This window comes from Sceloporus occidentalis, unplaced genomic scaffold (genome assembly GCF_023333645.1).
Source record: "Sceloporus occidentalis isolate IW3139 unplaced genomic scaffold, rSceOcc1.0.p SCAF_19, whole genome shotgun sequence".
Classification (NCBI taxonomy): domain Eukaryota; kingdom Metazoa; phylum Chordata; class Lepidosauria; order Squamata; family Phrynosomatidae; genus Sceloporus; species Sceloporus occidentalis.
In genome coordinates, this window is record NW_028316999.1 from 10,790,494 (window position 1) to 10,811,225 (window position 20,732).

The window sequence follows — 20,732 nt, forward strand, 5'->3', positions numbered from 1 at the left end:
ATACTATATATTTTATTGCCAAATATGTATATATGATTTTATTATGTTACATTCTATTGAATTGTTATTTATTTTGAGTTACAAATATTTGGGGGGGGGCATCCATTAAAATGAATATTTATATATAATGAAGGTGCATAATCACAAGTTTGTTAGTATTTAAAAGACAAATTTCCATCAACCCTCCCAATCGTTTGAGGAGGACCCTTAGTTCAATGGGGGCCCTAAGCAGCTGCTTAATCTGTTTAATATTTTTACATTGTAGCGCCAAACCTGGGTCCCAAAGACAAACTGTTCATCCTGCAGAGGGGTACTTGAAAGGTACATAAACTTACGAAACTCCAATGTTAATGATTATTTGAGCAGCTGGTCAGATTATAGTATGTGATGCATGAGAGCTGGGTCAAGTTATGTTTCCATTTAACTCAGCTGCCATTTGGACTTTTAGTGAACCAACTCGTCAACTGTCTTTTCTGCTTAGACCTTAATGGAGAAGGAAGAGGCATACCTCATTCTATAAATATAAGGCAACAGAATATTTCTCCATAATCTTCTTGAGAGACAAATAAAGTAAACATTGGTGTTTTTGATTACTCTAGGACTAAACACTGCACTGTATTGCTGTAATAAGCAAAAAAGTCTAATCATCATAGAACTGCAACATCTGATATATCTCCAAGACACCAAATTTGACAATTCTTTTGTTCATGAATATTATGGTAGAGAAGCAAATTATAATATTCCCACCAGTGACATTGATTTAATGTATTCTCTGTAGGTGCTGGAACAGCAAAATGTGTCTTTGATTTTAAACTCATAACAAAAAGTCATAATTTCACATAATAATTAATCTTCAAATGTTGCACGGCATACTACCCGAAATAACAGATATGAACATTAAACCAAATTAATACCAGGGCATAACTAGACAGAGAAGGCTGCATAATCTAATAAACCACTGCGTATTATTGTGACTTCTACTAAAGCGCCATCCACCGAATCAGCAAAAAGAGAACTGGTGCTAATTTGTGGACAAATGTCTCTTAACTAGGTTACTAAATACATGTGGACCTATGGGCCAAACATATCAACAACTTTTTTTCAAAAATAATTCCCTTAAACATAAACCTGTGCAAAAATGTAACATGTGCAATGTGCAAAAGTTTGCGTTGGTCTTTTGTATAAATATAATTATTGAGGAACAACTTTAGTGAGTGTTTTTTAATTTTATTCTTTTGCGTTCCAGCAGAAATATTATTAAACATTACTATGGACCAAATGGGTTCGTGATTTTGACCATATTTCTTGACACTATGCTCAGACTATGTGCTAGAGTGTTAGCACATTTACATAAGAATGACTAAAGACACAAAATAGTGCTTTTCAGTTGAGAAGAAGTGCTTAACTTTTTTTTTTAAACATTCAATTAAGTGAAATGCTTATATAAATGTGTTATTCCAGAAATACAGTTACTGTAATTGATGAGCACAAACCCTGTGTTGAAATTGCATTAAAATATATTGTGTATAAAAAGAAAACTACGCACATTATATTTAGTGCTACTTTGATATGGTGCCCTTTAGTTTTAGATCATGGAGAATGAGGCATAGGGAATATGGCAAAGAGGAGACATCCAGCGGTGGGCTACAGCTGCCATTATAGAAGCATACATGCTCACAGCATATGCTTTAGATCTGAGTGTTAGTTCTGCATACATTATTTACTGTATGTCCCAGCTATATGTCAAAGAACATTAATTATTTACAATTAAATCTTTGTTCTCCTATTAAAATAACTACATTTCCTCTTGTCCCCTCTCGGATTCCTTCCTGATTGTCATGATAACCATTACGCATTCTGTTCGGTTTGTGAGTGTAAAAGTTGAGGAAATGGCACAATGATTCAGCAGGCATCTTTGTAGCTCACTCTCCAGGATATGAGGATAGCCTTGAAACCGAAATCTAGTGAACAGTGCTCTTTATAGATTCTCTGAACAGACTCATTATATAATAGCTTTCATGGAAATAATCAAGAAACGAGTATCCTGCTTAACTTTCCTGGTTTATTCGGGTATGTGCAACACATGAGCCACAATGAGATCATTACAGTGTCTGCCTCAAACATAAAGTCTAGTGAATCTGGATCCAACTTCAACTGTTCACGCTTTGGAGAGCAAGGCAGTTGTTTGTAGACCACAAGCCACAAGCATTACTTATGTGCATTGTGAGAGAATATGTAATACATTCCTAATACAGTGTCCTTGGCATCTCTCTAAACCCAACCTTTTAAGCATAGGGTTAAGAAGCCGAAATCATTATGTACGGTCAGTCTATTCAATTCAAATATGAAAACTAAGAAGAATCTGGACAGAACATATAAATATACTGTATATATACATTCACCAGATGCTCCTTGATTTTAAATAGCCCAAGGCACCTATCTGGATTGCAGCCTTGATCACGATATTTTTTTGCTTTCTGTCAACACATACTATGTAATACATTACGTGCACTTTATTCATTCATCCACAGCGACGGCTGCACTTTGTCTACTTAGCAGAACTCTGAATCATTTCCTTTCATTGAGCCTACTAAATTACATACATGTTTCATTACCATGAAAATCCTTAACCTGAACCATGTAACATAAACTTTACTTTCAAGTAAATCAGACCGGTGGATTTTATTTAACCATCTCAACAAGTAAACATAAATCGGATCCTTTCTTTTAAGTTTTTCTTTTTATGTATAGCACAAAAAAAGTTCATCTGGGTACAAGGAAAAATGTTTTTATTGCATTTGCTCCATAGCCAAAGCAAGTCCTTAGCCCTCGGCTAAAACTATGGGATTCAAGTAATTATGTCTGTGTTGTAATCCAATAGCACATTTTTAAGCACGATAGGCTGGGCCATTCTCAGTTTTGCTTCCAGCAATGGAAAAAGAGAAAGTACTTCACCTCTCATTTCATCCCAACAAACAAAAACCAAGGCTGCCTTAATATATTAACAACTTGAAATACCGTCTGTGTTTGCTTTTCAAATATGTGCCTGAAGGCAATAAAAAGGAACTTCTGCCAAGTTCCTTCTTACCACCTCCTCACCCTTGGGATCTCAGATCACAAAACCAGTAGCACTCAACATCAGCCGCTCCTTATTGCATTTCCAGCTCTTAATCTATCTGTATTTTCCATTACATTTCTCGACGAGGGCTATGACATGTGGTTTTGGCATAATTTCCATAGTAAAATGTAGAACCATCAAACAACTGGACACAATTGGGAACTGTAGATCTGACTGTAGATCTCATTAACTGGCTCGCAATCAAAAGATAATTGTACACTACCCATCAACTGAATAACACAAAGCTGCCAATCCAGACTATTAAATTGTGATTCAAAAATATAAAAAAAAATCTTTCCACCTACATAGAATTAATTTGCTATTTTTCCTCAGGGTAAAACCAATAAAATAAATCTTTGTCAGCTAAAATAGGTAAATACTTTCTGCTAAAGATATCACTTAAAATATAAAATAAAAAAGCTCAACCTTCACAACCAATCAATTAAAGTGGGAACTAGGGTATGTAACCACTTTACAAATAGACTAGTTGACTGCTAATACACAGCTGCAAAAAAACTGTGATGTCAGAGGTTGGTTTAAGACACTAAAAGTATAGAATCAAGTTTCACCAAGGTCTGAATACACTGAATTGTACGGAAAGATACCTTGAATTTTCCTCCAGATGAATAATGAGGACTAGGGTTTAGGGATGCTCTGGAGAGTATTGGCAGCTAGAAGTACCAACTTGGCCCAAGTTAATACATGGTAATTATGTTATGGCCCATGTTAAACAATAATTTTTAATAAAAATATTATGGAGATACAATTTTATGAGGGATGGGTCTTCCCTTTAGGTATATGGTGTCCTGTAGACCATGTTTGCCCTAAGCAGTTGCTTACTTTGCTTATTTTGTAAATGGATTATCAGAGAGGTTAATTCTTTCATCTTGCAATAGCTCATTGTTTCCTGGAACATCTCATTGAATCTTATTAAGCCCTGAACTGGCCACAGGGCACACAGGCACATTTTGCCATTATAAAAAGTAGTTACTTTACCTGGCCGACAGGTACACAGTACAGAGGACACCAGGGCCAGATTTCCCACTAGGCAGACAAGGCATGTTTTTAGAGGTGTCACAGGTAGCTAAAGAGAGAAGCACTAACAATAGCCTGGCTATGCCCCTACTCCAATACCATTTAATTTATTTTTTTCTTATTGTGGGAAGGCAACAATGGTCTATGCACCTTGAGAATAACTCCAGATATTGAATAGCAGAGACACTAATTATTTTATAACTGTACTTCATATTGTTCAATGTGAAATCACATTATATCATTGTCTCAAGTTGTATTATTAAAACAAGATTATGAAGCAGACACTTAACTAGAAACCGCAGGGCTCTGGTGCTAAAACTGACTGGCTTCACCAAGCAACATGTCCCACAGTGCCAGCTTTGACCCCAGACAACCTGTGAGTGCCACCTTTGCCACCTTTGCCTCAAACTGTTTCATTTTGGCCCCAAACAGCTTATATGTCCATATTTGTCCCCAAACAGATTGTCTGTGCCAAGTTTGCCCCCAAATAGCTTGTCAGTGGCACCAAATAGCTTTTTTGTGTCATCTTCACCCACAAACAGCTTATCAAAGGACCAAACAGCTTGTCTGTGCCATTTTCGTTTCTAAACAGCTTGTCAAACAGGTGGTATGGGCCATCAGTGCCACCAAAACAGCTTGTTTGGGCCATCTTTACACCCAAGCCGCTTCTCAGTGCCCCAAACAGCTTGTCTGTGTCATTTTTGCCCCCCAAAACAGCTTGTTTGGGCCATCTTTACACCCAAGCAGCTTCTCAGTGCCCTAAACAGCTTGTCTGTGCCATTTTTGTCCCTAAACAGTTTGGTAGTGCCCCCAAACAGGTTGTATGTGCCATATTTGCCACCAAACAGCTTGTCAGTGCCCCCAAACAGCTTGTCTGTACCATCTTTGTCCCCAAACAGCTTGTCACTACACACAAAACAGGTGACGCAGGCCTCCAGAGTGGCGGGCCCAGTCGCAGTTGCAACCACTTTGACTATGATTGTTACGCCCGTGTTATGGAGGTCAATTGAGTTGTTTTTTCCTCATAAAAAAAGAGAATGTAGCTTACCATCAAGAGTTTCTCCTTCTCCTGGTAGGGCTGATCCAGCTCCTGATGCATACAATGCATTTACAGATAGTGAGTACATTGTACCAGCATCTAGTTCCTGTAACACCGTACTTGTGACATCTCCCTGGAGTGTAACTTCTTTAGGCTCGCCACCTTCAGAGGGCATATATGTCACAAGATACTGCAATACTTTCCCTGGTGCTGCACTCCATGATACTTTAAAACTGGATGTTGTAGGATCAGATACTTGCAGGTTTTTTGGCTCTCCTAAAACTGTGAGAAGTAAGGAAAAAAACACAGGATAAGCACTCAAGATAACTTTACTGAGTTTTTCATTTCAGTAATTGTGGGATGTACATAAAAACTCATTCTCATGCAAAGTTCAACTCTCTTATCACCAAAGGAACCATCGAGGCTGTCTAATCAGTAGGAACATTTAATTGGTTATTATGGTAATATGACCACTTTACTTGCATTGCACAACCCCTGTGCTGAGGTTGAAATGGTAGGGATGTTTTTTTTTACAGCAGATAGTTATAGACGTGCAGTGAATGGACAAAGATTTTCAACTGGGGGGAGGGGGGCATGCAAGAGGACTCCAGGGTAGAACTCTATATTCTACAACATGCAATTCCTGTTGGTCAATGAGCCAAATGAGGTGCATTTTAGGAGCAGGCACTAAATCATGAATTCCCTCCTCATCAATCATCTAAAAGGACCTCATTTGTTTAACTATTCAATATCAAAACTATTAATACATTCAAAGGAATATTTATAGATAAACACTAGTGGATACTTACACCGGCATTACAATACAAGGTGTAAAGTCAAACAGAGGAAAATGAATCCATTTAAGATTAAGGTGTGTTAAAAGTTGTTTTAAAAGAATAAGTAGAATACGTAGAAAATGTTAAAATGGTTAGAATGGTGAGTGAGTCATTTGGTTTTCAAGAGTGCTATTCCACTTACATAAAACATTCAATGAGCTCTCAAGCATGTTAAGAAACTACTCCTTAAGATTTCTGTCATGTTATTATTTCTCCTGAAAGTATATTCACATAAAACAATACCAAACCTTTTAAGAGGTTTTTTATTTGTTACTAGCAAACATTAAGAATGAGACAAAATTGACTTAAAGAATTACTTGGGGATTTGACAGTACTATACATGATCTTTCCACAACAGTGTTTTATAATTACTATGCTATATAGAAAGGCACAAAGCAAAGGTCATAGACACTGCTGTTATACACGTCAAGACTGGTGTAATCCTGTGGTAGTATCCAAAAGGAGCCGGTGTGATCTTGACAGTGATCTTTATGATGCCATGGTGACTGCTATAAACCCACAGTGATTATCCCATGATGACTACTATAGTGGTGACATGTGCAGTGATTGTGTTATCCTATGTGACCGGTGCAGCCTCTTCCTAACAATGACAACACAAAAAAGCATATGGTTCCAAATGTCCAACACTAAATGTGTTTTAAAATAATGTGCAACTTGTTTTTGAGAAACCACCGTTTATGGCAGGTTTTAAACCACCTGATTGGGACATTTCTTACCTTCTTCTGTTGCCCCATTTCCTATTAGAGCTTTCCCGGGACCTGAGTGATATTCAGGGATCACAGAAACTTGGTATTTTGTGTCAGGAAAGAGATTTTGCAAAGTAGTAAACTTTTCATTGCCTGGGACTGTCACTTCTTTTCTTTCACCCCCGGCCACTGGACGGTAGGCAATCCTGTATCTAAGAACATTTCCTGGAGCTGGAGTCCAACCAACTTTAAAGCTGTCAGTGGTTTCATCGCTGACTCTCATGTTCCGTGGTGCACCTTTCACTGTTCAAAAAAAGGGCGTAAATTGATGGAAATTCTGTTCTTGAATTCATATATTATATCATTCAAATATGAAAGCTTTTGTGCAGATGTTATATTTGTGACATAAAACCTGTATTTTTTTATTATTAACAATTTATGTGATTTCATGGATAAAAAACTGAGAGGACAAGGATATGAGAGAGTTTGGGTACTACAGAAGAATCTAAGAAGACCTAAAGAGGGGAGAAAGAAGGAAAAAAATATGGGCAAGTAGATGTAATCAGCTGATTCTTTACAATTCCCCTTTGCGTTTGTAAAAGGGACAAATAATTGCCAGGGTCCTTGCGTAGATGGGAAAGGAGGATTTAACAAACCCCAAAATACAAGGTTAAGACCTAACTTTTATTAATAGGCTCTCTAAAAAAAACCATTGAAAAACAAAATGATTCAAGTAGGAATACAGCTAATTTAATGGTGATTCATCCAGCACTAGTGTCATTCCCATCTTATTTTAGACAGGAGCTTGCTCTTATATGGTTGATGAACAGCTACCAATTTATAAGTGGGGTATGTGCGCTGCTGTGAATACGTTTGCTAGTTTTTTTTTATATTTATAGGGAGTCTATTAATAAAAGTTACTTTTTAAACACGTATTTTTCCTTTTGTAACATATTTTACAAGAGGGACGCCATAAAAAAAAATCAAGGAACCCCGCACTTATCATATGCATTTAAGTCTCAGTAGATATCCTACCTAAAACCTCAAGTCTTTGTCTTTGTCATTTCCATGATATTATATGCCATTTAAGGTTAGTAATGTAGTTTTCTCACTTTGTTAGGCAGATAACAACCTGACTCTGAACATGTTGGAACTCTGCCAATTTACATTCATTTACTGATAGACTATTTGATAAACCCAAAGCCGGATAGCTTCCAGCCAGTGTTCAATACAACATGCTTAATGTCTGACTCATGTTGTATATGTATAAAAACAGCTTATGAAACATTTACCCATATATCATTATCTTTCTACTTGCCATTATAACATGTTTCAGATATTTCAGTTTCTAAAATAGACATAAATTAAGGATTAACATTAAATCTCTGTTGACTGGTTAAGCATGATGTTATGGTCCCGATCAGCTCTTGGAGTGCATAAGGTTGTTTTTCTGATCTTAAACATCACTGCTAATAATTGCTTGACTTCTCTACTTTATGGCAACAACTTGCATGCATGGATATATATATATATATATATATATATATATTTATTATTTATTTTTTCTTTTAATTAATAGGGTTCCCCAGGATGCCCAATTAACCAAGAGGTGACTAACGACCCAGGCTAAGACTGGGTTCCAGTTGTATTCAATACAATGCAATTTATTAACCCAAACAATTATGAACATTTGTTTGTTGAGAAAAAGGTTCATATGCAATCAGTAGAAAGAATGCTTAAATAAAAAAATGGATACGTTACAGTATTTGCGTGTTGGCCATTGCTAATACATACATATATTAACTTTTTAATTGTCAAGCAATATCTAAAATATTTTTGGGGGATATAAAGACGAACAAGTTTGTGGTATTTTATTATGGGAGTTTCATCTCTCTGATGTTATAAATGGCCAACCTCTGTAACATTTTTCTGCAAGAATAGCTTAAATGGCCCTGCATAGTGCATGTTTTAAATAAATGAGACCTAGGCAGACCCAACTTAGCGCAAGCAATCGTGATTGGCCCTTCATAATACTCAGTGAAGTCAGCGAGTTGGAACTGCCCCTCTACTTCAATTCATTCTGCAAAAGCACTCTTTAGGAAATAAATCTCCAAATAAAAGAACACAGCAGGAGGGGAAATGGAGGATAGACATGTGGATAACATTAGTGCTGGACAACAGAAAAACATGGTATGAAAAATGGGAGAGAAAGCGGAGCAGCTTCAACTAGTACTAAAACTACACCTTTAGTTAGAATCAGTTTGTTCAATGCAGTATGCGTATATAAAAAAAAATGTTTTTGTATAATTCATGAATATCAAATAATTACCTTCTAAAGTTGTCTCTTCTCCATCCAATGGAGCACTTTCCCCTTCCACATATTCAGCCAAGACGCTAACAGCATAGGTTGTTTCTGGAAGTAAGTTTGAGAGAACCGCAGTGGTAGTCGGTGCTGGTACAGAAACAATGAATTCTTCTCCACCGACAGCAACCTTATACTTAACCAGGTAAGACAGGACATCATCCGCTGCTGGGGACCAGTTAACTCTGAAGCTGCTAGATGTCACCTCAGAGAACGTCAAATTCTGAGCAGATGCCAATGCTGCAAGCAATGATAAAGAGAGATTAACTAGAGATCCATTACTTGTTTTGCTATTAATTCATTCACTCGCATTGTATAACATAAATATAATTCACCTCTACTGGTTAGAAGCCCCCTGTCTAAAAGTGATTGTATGAGAAATGTGTGCGTACCTTATAGTTCAACAAGCATGAGCTCAGAACCAGCAGTGGTACTTTTTACTACCAAAGGGAATTTTTTTCCAGAATTCATTTCCAGTATTCTTCAGAATACTGCCACCCTGAACGTTATGTCTTACACTGAACAGTAATGGTTCATTAGAATTAGAATTGGCCATTTAGTCCTTTGAGGTTCAGGTAGGTGGGATTGAGATTGAGAAAACACATGCATTTATTTAACAGTGGCTCTTAAGTGGTAGCTAGTAACTAATTTGTTTTTGGAATTTTGGAAATATACCAAGCTTTGTAAATAAACAAATCTCTTAACGCTGAGGTCACAACACCAGATTGTTGGCTTTGTTTCTTCAACCGATAAAGTCAACCATCTCAGATTTCTAAAGTTCCTAAAAGTTTATGTAAGCAAAACCACTGGGAATGCGATGGCCTTTTTATCAAAAGACTTTTGTGTGTTTTAGTTTATCACAATGTTGTCGTAGTATAGTCAGACCCACCAGCATGCATATCTAAAGTGCCTATATTCTTATCATATGTGATAGGTGAATATCACTGTCTCAACTTGCATTACTATTCTATAGTTTCTTTATTGTGTATGGAAATTTAGGATGTTTTGTCAATTGCATTTTAACTACTTTTTCATGTATAACTCCTTACCACAAGGAAGGTTTTTCACTTATTTATTTAAATTATTTATTTATTAATTCTTCTGCAGTTCTACTATGCTCATTTTATGACCATCGCTGAAAACCATAAAAAAAAACCTGTTGCTGAAAAACATAATCAAAAAAGATTGGCAGACACTTAAGCTTTTTGATTGCTATCATTTCTGACATCATGAAAATAATTTTCCCAGGTCTCATCACCCAGAGCTCTCCTTCTTCTTCTCTCGGTGGGAGGTGGGACTCGGGAATGCCAAAATGGAGGGAAAGACTTAAAATTGGGAAAGCGTTGGCAGAGTTCAGGAAGAGTCAAACACCACCCTCTACCCCAGAAATAAAAGAATGCTTGAGGCCAAGTCATCTCTGATGTCCAGAGCCCCTCAGACCTAGACAACAAAGCAAGTTGTGATCACAGAATTTTATTTCTGTCACTATGGCATTATACTTACACTTCTGTTTTATTGTTTGAAGCTCCTGTTCAATTCGCAGGCAGATAGATTGTGTCAGCTCAAAAGAGATCCTCTGAAAGGCATCGAAATCTTCTACTGTGTACACATGGGTATCAGCAGGCGGGGAAGCGATTATTTCTAATTCAGTCCTTACAGCATCCTTTACACCAACAGCAAAAATCTCAACATCTGAATTCCGCAGCTTCATGGCTGGATCTTTGAAGGCATCTGAAGACTTTCCATCAGTAATCAGTATCATGACTCTTGGCACATTTGGTCTTGCCCCTTTGCTTTCAACTAATACTTTTTCTCTGACATAGGTCATTGCTTTTCCTGTGTTGGTTGAGCCGCCCCTATATGGGAAAGTATTCACTGCATGTAGAATGTCCTCGATCTTGTCATATCTATTGAGGGTAAATTCTGTAAATGGATCTCTGCTGTACTGAACAAGACTGATTTGAACTTTGTTGGGTGAGATGTCAAAGCTTTTTACCAAGACTTCCAAAAAGGCCCTTACTTTAGCAAAGTTGGCAATGCCAATACTGTAAGAACCGTCAACAAGAAGGATAACATCAGCTTTTATATCCACACCTCCAGAGCATTCTAAAAATAAGCAAAAAAAGATGTAAACAGTACTCAGTAAACAGATGCAAATCATGTACTCACGATGTAAACAGCATCAGGGCTAAATGTGGTGCTGTGAGACATTTAAACCTGATGAGTATAATATATTTTCTAAAACTGTTTATAGCAGGAAGGTAAACATAACAGAGTCAATAACTCACCAACTCGTATTTTGACTGCCTGGGTTTTTTCCAGTGTTGTGATTGGATCACTTGCTGTGAGCCCTTTCATTGCAAATACATTAATTTGGTACTCTGTATCTGGGGATAGGTCTTTCACATTGATGCTTGTAGTTTGTGGGCCAAGATTTAGAACATGCTGTTTACTTCCCGCTATCATTGGAATGAGCTGGATCCTGTAGCCTGTGATTTGGCTCAGAGAAGGTCTCCAGGTGATCTTCATGGATTTGGAAGAAATCTCTGTGACAGCCAAACCCGAAGGAGCTTCAACAGCTAAAAACAAATTTGAAAATATTTACATGAAACAACCAGGGCTTAATAAGGAAGGTTTTGGGTGATCTCATGGCTACCGCAATGAACATTCCACTTTTGATATCCCAACTCTACAATCTTATGCTAGTAAAAGCTAGTTATTTTTTCATTCCTCCTCATTTAAGATTCTAGTCTCTAGTTCTAGGAATTATATATGTGAAATGGGGATAGCCAAACACTGCTCTTCACAGGTCTTCACCCGGAGACTCCAGGTCAAACCTGGAGAGTTCCCATCTACGATAAATACCCACACTGAAAATTTAGATTTACAACAATAGCTCACCTTCTTCTCCGCTGACAAGCTCACTTAATTGCTCATCCACCCCTGAGCAAACCTGATTAATTATTTCATTCTGAATGCCCGAAATAGCATCAAAGTTAGCAACGCTGTAAACATGTTTCAGAGAAGGCAGAGAGGCCATTTGTTTAAGTTCTTTGGCATCTGCAGCCTTTATACCTAAAGGAAGAAAGGGAATGGTACACATTAAATATATATTTAGAAATACACTGCAGTTTACGAGAATATGTAGAGCCAGTTGAAAAGATTTATTGTGACTTACCCAGAGTGAAAACTTCAACTCCTAAATCACGGAGTTCCCTTGCAGGGATTTCTACTTCATCTTGGGATTTTCCGTCCGTAATAATTATTGCAATTTTTGGAAATCCTTTCCTTGAGCCAGCAGATTCGATAAATGAATTCCTAATGAGATAATCAATGGCCTCACCTGTAATTTAATTTGATAGGCTCGTTAACATGAGACTTCATATATTTTCATTTGTTATGCTTGTTAATTTTAAATCTTGCAAACACACATTTCAGCTTCCAAAAATACCATATAACACACATATACTATATAAATATATAAATCATTTATAAATTATTTATATTATATATTATTAATTTATAAATAAATAATATATATTAATAAATATATTAATATCTATATACCTACCCGTCATTGTGTTTCCTCCCTTGTATGGAATTCTTTTTATTGCTGATAACAAATCATCTTTCTTAAAGTATCTGTTTAGGTTAAATTCTGTCCTGGTGTCAGAGCTGTATTGCACAATCCCAACTCTAGTCTTATCTTCTCCTAAGTCAAACGCAGACACTAAGGAAGTTATGAAGTCCAAAATATATTTGAAGTTGCTTCTCCCCACACTCCATGAGCCATCCACAAGAAATACCACATCTGCAGTGGCGCTAATGGAACATCCTTAAAAATAAAGTCCAATATTCATAAGTGATACATACAAAACAATTTATGTATAAACAAGTTGATATAAATATTTATATTCCTTCCATAACTGTCCTGCTATTTGGGGAAACTTTTTAGAAGCACCACATCCTCTGACACCACTAACATAGGTCAAAGAGGGATTACAAAGTAAGGTTCTTTGGCATCAGAGGCGTGGATTCTTTGACCACGTTGACCACTTTAATATTTTGGCCTTGCTACAACAAACCTTGTGACATAAATTGCTACACCACTGTGCACTTGAATTGGTGGGTCTACACACACACACAAACATACACTGTATATATAATGTATGTATATATATATATATATATATATATATATATTTATATCATGAGCACAGCACAAGTAGTTAATGCACCTAATATATGTAATGTTAGTAAATGACGGCTAAAGCTTATTGGTATTGGTTTTCTGTGGCTTCATATAAAACATAATTGTAACTAAGTAAGAAGCACTAGTTACATGAACTAATCATTCAAATAACAGTAACATTTCCATCGGATATCTCCCCCTTCTTCAATTATGACCTTGGTAAAAGCTCCATTTATTTATACAGTGGGAGTGGGAGACACCCTATTAATAAATGTCGAGATAGATAAGGTTATATCATGTTATATAAAGTAATATGTATACAGCACATACGTGGTTGGTCGGTAACTACAGGTTTCTGTTCATCAATTGTCACACGACCTCCTGTTTGAACTGAAAAGAAAAATATCATGATGAGGAACTATTCTATACATGCCAATATACAAGCGATTTAATCTGATCATAAACTTAATATATTACCAGAAGAAGACATTGCTCCCAATCTAAACCATTGAATTCGTGTGAGCTTTATCAAACAATCATTACTTTCAATCGCAAATGTAAATGGTATTTCATTGGAAACAATTAAAAGAGGGGAACTTAATTTGTTTTCTTGGTATTTGGTTAGGAATTGGGAATATTTGGTTGGACAAATATTGGCTTCCACTGTGCTACCTCACAATTTTTTCATATATATAATTGAAATCTATTGAATACTTACTTGTAAGTTGTCCAAATACAGGTAAACTTTCCTCTGATTCATCATAAGACACTATAGTTACAACATATTCTACATCTGGTATGAGCTCGGTCAATATAGTCTGGGTTGTTGATGCTGGCAGATCCAGTTCTTTTGCTGGTCCATCTGGAAAACAATATACAAAAGCTGATATCAGACAACTATACAACAGAAAAGCTTTGCAAGTTATATTTAGACTCTTTTAATGCAACTTTAGTTTCTAATTATTCAAAATCGTCAAAATTGTTTTTCCATGGTTTTCAGTAAATTGTTAAATAAAATCATTTTACTCCAATACATGCAGTATACATTGGATTCTGCTTGGTTATAATCTTAGAAATAATGATACATTTCTTAATAAAAGCAAGATGATTCTTCATAATAAAGGCAATCTGAATCTCATAACATCTCCAATAATATACATAAACCCAGAAGAAGAGGCATCACTAGCCATTGAAATTATGATGAAATTACAAAAAAAAATCACATTTATATACAGTATTACATATATATATATATATATATATATATATATATATATATATATATAATGTATTTATATATCAACTAAAGGAAACACATTCTTTAAAAATTGAGTGTCGGGTACAGTGTTCTCGCTGTGGAAGTTAAATGCTAAAGTGTCAATGCACAACAAAAAAGTTAAAATATATAACTTACCAACTGTAGGGACCAATGTTATCCTGTAACCACTTATTCTTTCAGCTGGCCTTTGCCATGACATTCGAACAGTGTTCTCATTTACTATTTCAAAGTTTAATTCTGTAGGAGGACCAACTGCAAGAATACATAGAAAATACACATTAGTATAAGATACATATTTATATATACACATATAGCAAATGTTATGGCACCCATTTATGCCAAGCAATGTGCTAGCCAACACATTACGGCATGCTATGTCAAACATACTTCATAGGGTGCCATGGCATCGGCTATATAAATCAGGAGGGATCATCCAAAATCAGAAAGCCAGCAGAGTATATGCAATCACATAAAGCACAGCTTGCAAAGCACCGCTTTGCATACATTTCCAACATCATGGCAAAGTATTGTTGGAAATCGTTCAAGTGAAGCTGACAAGTATTAACAATAACAAAAACACATAATACAAATTACAATGCAACAGTACAGAAACAAACACATACATCTTGAGTATCATCCAAGAATGACTAGCACAATCAAGCACATTAGAAACACATTTAAGAACAGGTAAAATCACAGAGTCACAAGATGTGAAATTATTTGATATGACAAGTAATGAATATTTCGTACATGCTGAGTGCAGATCATGCCAGTTCCTTGTTTGGATGACTCTATAATAGAGCAAGAAGCCTCGAGTGGCCTATTTGCCATAATACTTTTGTATAACAGTGCCATTTATTTTATCCAAGTCAGTACTATGGCACTTTTGAAGACCTGTAATCTTGATAAGCATAGTAAATAAATACATCCCATTCATTGAAGGCTAAAATATTCAATATATTATTTCCATTATAAAGACTGCTCCAACATTAGAATTTAAGCTCACGTATGACCAAATTTATAACAATGTATTTTAGTAATTACATTTAGGTAATTATAAAATGATTCTTCATTTTCTGAATAATTATAGATACTACAAAAGAAACAAGAATGACTATATGTGCAATTATAACGTGAGCTGAATGGGGATTTGGCGTTATTTAACCTATAGACACATCCTTTTGGTAGATCTGGTTGTACAATAGGTTTGTGCGAAAGAATGAGTACTAAGTTTGCAACAAGTATGCAAGAGCTCCATACTCAAAACAGCATTTTGACGTCAAAATGCCAGTATGGATAGTCACAAAAACACTGGTTAATGATGGAGACACAAAACCAGAGCATATCGATGCACATTTATTTAGGAAACTGTGAGTAAAGGGTGGAGAGGGCCTCTGAACCCACACTGAACTGCATACAGGAAAAAAAATCAGAAGAGCCAATGACACGAATGATTGAATAGTAAAAAAAAGGGATTTGCATGTAGTTGATTTCATGACATCATGCAAAAATACATGAAATTTCCATTTGTTTGAGCTCTCCAAAATGTACAAAAGCCTCCATGTACAAAGTGCATTACACACAGACTTTTTGTGCCTTATTTTATAATGATATTCACTCTTTACAACTCGAGAAAATCAAGATAATCATCAGTGCATAGTAGTAGTTGTGAGTTACAGAAACTTTTATTAAAGTCACCTACAAACTCGGAATGAGGACTAAATAACTATTTAAATATAGAAATGTCATGGAGAGGGTTGACTTACTTACATTGTGCCCTGAGCTATATCCGATCATTGAACGTAAAATCTTAGTTTTACAAATATTCTGTATTTTTATTGTCAGTGCATACATCATCAAAGTCAAAATGTATATTTATTTATTTTTACTAATTTACAATGAGGATGATGTAAACCTCAACTCACATAGGTGAATACGGTTAGCGTCATTGTTATTTTTCTGGATGGGGCAAAGTCAAGAAGCAATAGGGTTATTATTGGATTATGACCCAAACAGCCCTATGACTAGTTAATCTCAACCACTTCATAAATATAACATGCTTTATATTAGTTATAATATAGGATAGATGCAACAAATGGCAACTACTCATTGATGTATCCATGAGGATGTAAGCGCACATCCATATAGATTAGGTGCACTTTGAGCCATAAGTACTTATTATATACAATTCTAACGACTAAGGACTGCATATCATCTGAAATCTGAAATGGCTGCTTTAATCTTATGAAATCAAGTAAACTTTGGGCACCATAAGTTTTAGGAAACACAGAACAGAGCATTATATAAATTGAAAGCAAAATCTTTGTTCATGCACTGATATTAATCACGTTTACATCATATTTCTATATATAAAGGTTTTTTGTCATGCACTTTTGATCTTTTCAGTGCATACGTATTTGATAAAATCTTTATACCCTACCACTTATTTTTATACTTCCCTCTTTCTCTGTTTCTATTACACATGTGTTCTTTTGTGCTTTTATTTTCTTTCTGCACTAAATTATACATTTAAACTTCCTGACATCTGTTTGATTTTACTGGTTTTAGTCCTGTTTTTTTTTTCCATTACTTCACATATTTTATGGGTGACATGGACATTGCTTGCGACTGAGGTTGAGTTTTTCAGGGACTTTTATAAAGCAAAGACAAAAAACTACTTCATCTACCTGCAGTTTAATCTCAAATATAGATAGTTTTTAAGGCATGGGGAAATTATATGTTATAGAAGAACTTTTGATGTAGTTAAACTGTTATTATCATGTAATTATGTCAAGTATTTAAGTGAATTAGTTATGTTGTTAAAGTGAATGATAGTAGTACTAGGAAAAATATGATCTGTTTAATAACTTTTTTCTATGCATTTGTTTTTAAACATCAGTTCTATAGTAGGGATCCTTCTCCTTTAGGTGCCTCATATTAAAACTCCCCACCCTCTTAGTCCATTTTGGACTATCTTCAGTCTATACTTTTTTTTTTCTTTTTTTTTTAGCAGGTCTAAGTAGTTATTAACATTTTTAATTGTCCATACATATGCACTGAGATTTTAAAATGAATTGCATGCTTGGCTGAAACTGTAATTCTTTTGTATAGTTGCAAGATGTTAGAACAAAGGCTTTAGAGAAACGTAATCTAAAATGCATGCATAAATATAATTGGGTATCTATATTTATGGCTGTAGGGTGACCCGATTTCTCCTTTCCGTAGTGAATCATTGATACCCTTTTATGTTTTACATGACTTGCTTGCAAAGGAGCAATTTGGTCACCCTAGGTAAAGCAATATGAGTTTCTTTAAGGAATATCATTATAAAATACTATTTCGGTAGCAATGGCTCAGGACAAATTTAATGCAAAGGCAGACACAAATGACCTGAGCATGCTTCAAAAAATGGATCAGTACATGGTAAAGAGGGGGCACCAACCTGTACAGTAATTTGACCTGTTGCTGTAGAAGGCTTAGGCTTTAACTGCTGGAGAACAGTAGCAGCCAAATGGTTAACTCCAAAAGACCGGATTCCAAGAAAAAGATGACTGTGGGGAAAAATCTTTAGCATCTCAAAAATCTGAAAACCTGTTCAAGAACATATGGATGTTGTGGAACAACATTTCCTTTGGAATTCCAGTTACGTATAAGCATTTCGGAAAATACCACTTCATTAAATCGTATAGACATGGTCGGGAATACAGAACAGCTTGCAAGCTTGAGCATCATCACATAATAAACGTATTTTTTTATGATTTCTTTTATTATGGTAACCTTTAATGTTTTGAGAGCCAAGGTATTGGGAAATAAAATGTGTTCTTTATTCCTCTATGGCACTCAAAATGTTTTGGAGATTAAAAGCAGAAACAATGTGTGTTCATAACAGATCCAAGAACTGTTGAAGGAAAATTATCACTAATACATATTGATCAATCAAAAAAAAAAACAGGAACATTTGCACTATTACCATGTTTGTCAATCAACTCTGAAAGATTTATTTCAGTATGTCTTACAACCTCCATAATTGGATGATTAATCAGTGAACTAGAATAGAGTAGAATAACCAATAAAAGCACACACCTGGCACTATATATATTATGATATATTATGATATAATATATATTATACTATATATATATATATTATGATATAATATATATGCATTAAATTAGTGTAATTTAATCTTATACTGTACACGGTATGTAGAAACAAATATTTTCAGCACTCTCTGGTCTAATAGAAAAGATTAATAATGACTTTTAAACAAAGACTGTCTTGTTATCTAGCAGTGCCTCAGAGGAAGCCTTCTGTAGTATTAAACTATTCAGGTCTGAACTATAACTTTAAATTCCACAGGTTTAAAAAAGTTATTTATTTACCTGTTTCTTCGGCATAATATCTACCACTATACCTATGACTTACTTCTTTTATCTCTTTAGCGCCAACAATGTATGGAACACATTATACAATGCATAAATTCAAGGGGGTATGACAAAACTAGAATTGACAGACCAAGACAAACTGATATATTAGGTAAAGAGGACCCTGCTCACAAGCTTACACTCTAAAGGTTTATTAGTTGATCAATATATAGCATCTGATGAATTGGGAAAGTATTATAACTAGTGTAGAAGAGATAAGATGAGGTTTGCACTATATAAAAATACCTACAATTTAAGAAACTACTAAGCTGAAAGTCTTTTTTATGCTGAATCATTAAAAATCACAAAATCTACACAGACCATTATCCTGTAATAAATATAATGTTTATTATTATTTTATTTTTCTTCCTAGTAAATCCACATTAAGCAATGCTCCAATCAACTATCTCACCCTAACCATTGGAGGTTAATAGTAATACCGCATATCATGGAAAGGCTATGTCTGCACACCCTTATTAGATGTCCTCATCATGCACAATGGGGAGTTTAATGAACTGTTATGGTCTATGGATAGAATATTAAATCTGTGCAAAAATGTAAAAAAAAATCTTGTTTTCTACATTTTCACATAATATTTGTTTCTAACGTAGTCGTTAAATATGTTGTGTCCTGCAAAGAACCACATAATGGTAAGAAAACATTGAAAAATTTGCATTATACTTAAAGTAATAGCATCACGTGACAATAACATCCCAAACTGTATTAAGATAACATAACAAAAACGATCACAAAAGTTACATTTTGCAACTGCAATCCTAACAGAAAAAAAACAAGAACGACATGTACGCATACTTTATAAAATCCTTTATTAAAATGTTTTAGCTTTCACACTGCTTGGATGCCAAGTAGGAGGAGTGGCAGTGCTAGAGGGCTCCTGTTCTTAAGAAAAAAATCTTTATATTATGTTCAAGCTTACACAAGTTCTTTTTATCCTCAGCATTACTTCTTGAAGTGTGAACCCTTGCCAAGTGTATCTCTCTGTGAAATATTCTCTACAGAGAAAAGGCACTTGAGTTGTATTCTGGGAGAAAAAAAGGTTATACACATAAACAAGACATGAGTGGACAAAAGAAGAGACAAACAAAAGAGGAGGAAATAAGTGGAAAATAGAGGATGGAGAAAGGTCTTCACCATTCTATAGGACCAGTCATTGTGTACATTAAAAAAATTGTGTTACCTTCAGCCTCTATAGAAGATAGCAGCAGGACAGCACAGAGTGCTGTCACTGCTGAGCAAAGCCGTATTTTCATTTTTCTGCGTTATCAGGTCACTACAACATGAATGGATCTGAAAGCGAAAAAAAAAAAGAATAATATTTAAGGGAGAGAATGAAACATTACTGTAGTATTTTAATGTTAGAGTCTAGTGATCTCGGAAAGTGCTAGCCCTGGATTCAAAGCAGACTACCACAAAGCTCCAGAGAGCCAATGCTTGTGGTAACGTGTCCGATACACAATTCCAACCTAGATGTCTGACTTAATTATGTGCAGATGATCAGTAGCTGGATGGAAGCTGAGCTCACTCCTCAGTGGTGGAGACAGCTTAATAACAAAAAAAAATGGAATACCACAAGTTCTTTTGAAATATATTCCAGTAATAAAGGAGAATCAAGGACACTGGGTTTACATATAACATATGCAAAAAAAAATACAATAGAACCTTTGTATTTTCAATAAAGACTTAATGAATTGCCTAGGCATGTTTTATGGTTTTACCGAT

At 35.3% G+C, this 20,732-nt stretch overlaps 1 protein-coding gene across 1 annotated transcript in view; it reads right to left on the minus strand.

Moving 5' to 3' along the window:
• LOC149302391 (collagen alpha-1(XII) chain-like) overlaps window positions 1-20,263 on the minus strand; it is a 76,651-nt gene extending 56,388 nt beyond the window's left edge. The window contains exons 1-12 of the mRNA XM_089482457.1: window positions 20,191-20,263; window positions 14,704-14,820; window positions 14,008-14,151; window positions 13,620-13,679; window positions 12,669-12,932; window positions 12,276-12,440; window positions 11,999-12,172; window positions 11,386-11,676; window positions 10,601-11,203; window positions 9,065-9,337; window positions 6,766-7,038; window positions 5,202-5,474 (exon numbers count right to left, since the gene is read on the minus strand). Coding sequence (XP_089338583.1) covers window positions 5,202-5,474; window positions 6,766-7,038; window positions 9,065-9,337; window positions 10,601-11,203; window positions 11,386-11,676; window positions 11,999-12,172; window positions 12,276-12,440; window positions 12,669-12,932; window positions 13,620-13,679; window positions 14,008-14,151; window positions 14,704-14,820; window positions 20,191-20,263 — 2,710 coding nt within the window. The remainder of the gene's footprint in view (window positions 1-5,201; window positions 5,475-6,765; window positions 7,039-9,064; window positions 9,338-10,600; window positions 11,204-11,385; window positions 11,677-11,998; window positions 12,173-12,275; window positions 12,441-12,668; window positions 12,933-13,619; window positions 13,680-14,007; window positions 14,152-14,703; window positions 14,821-20,190) is intronic.
• Window positions 20,264-20,732: the final 469 nt, after the last annotated feature.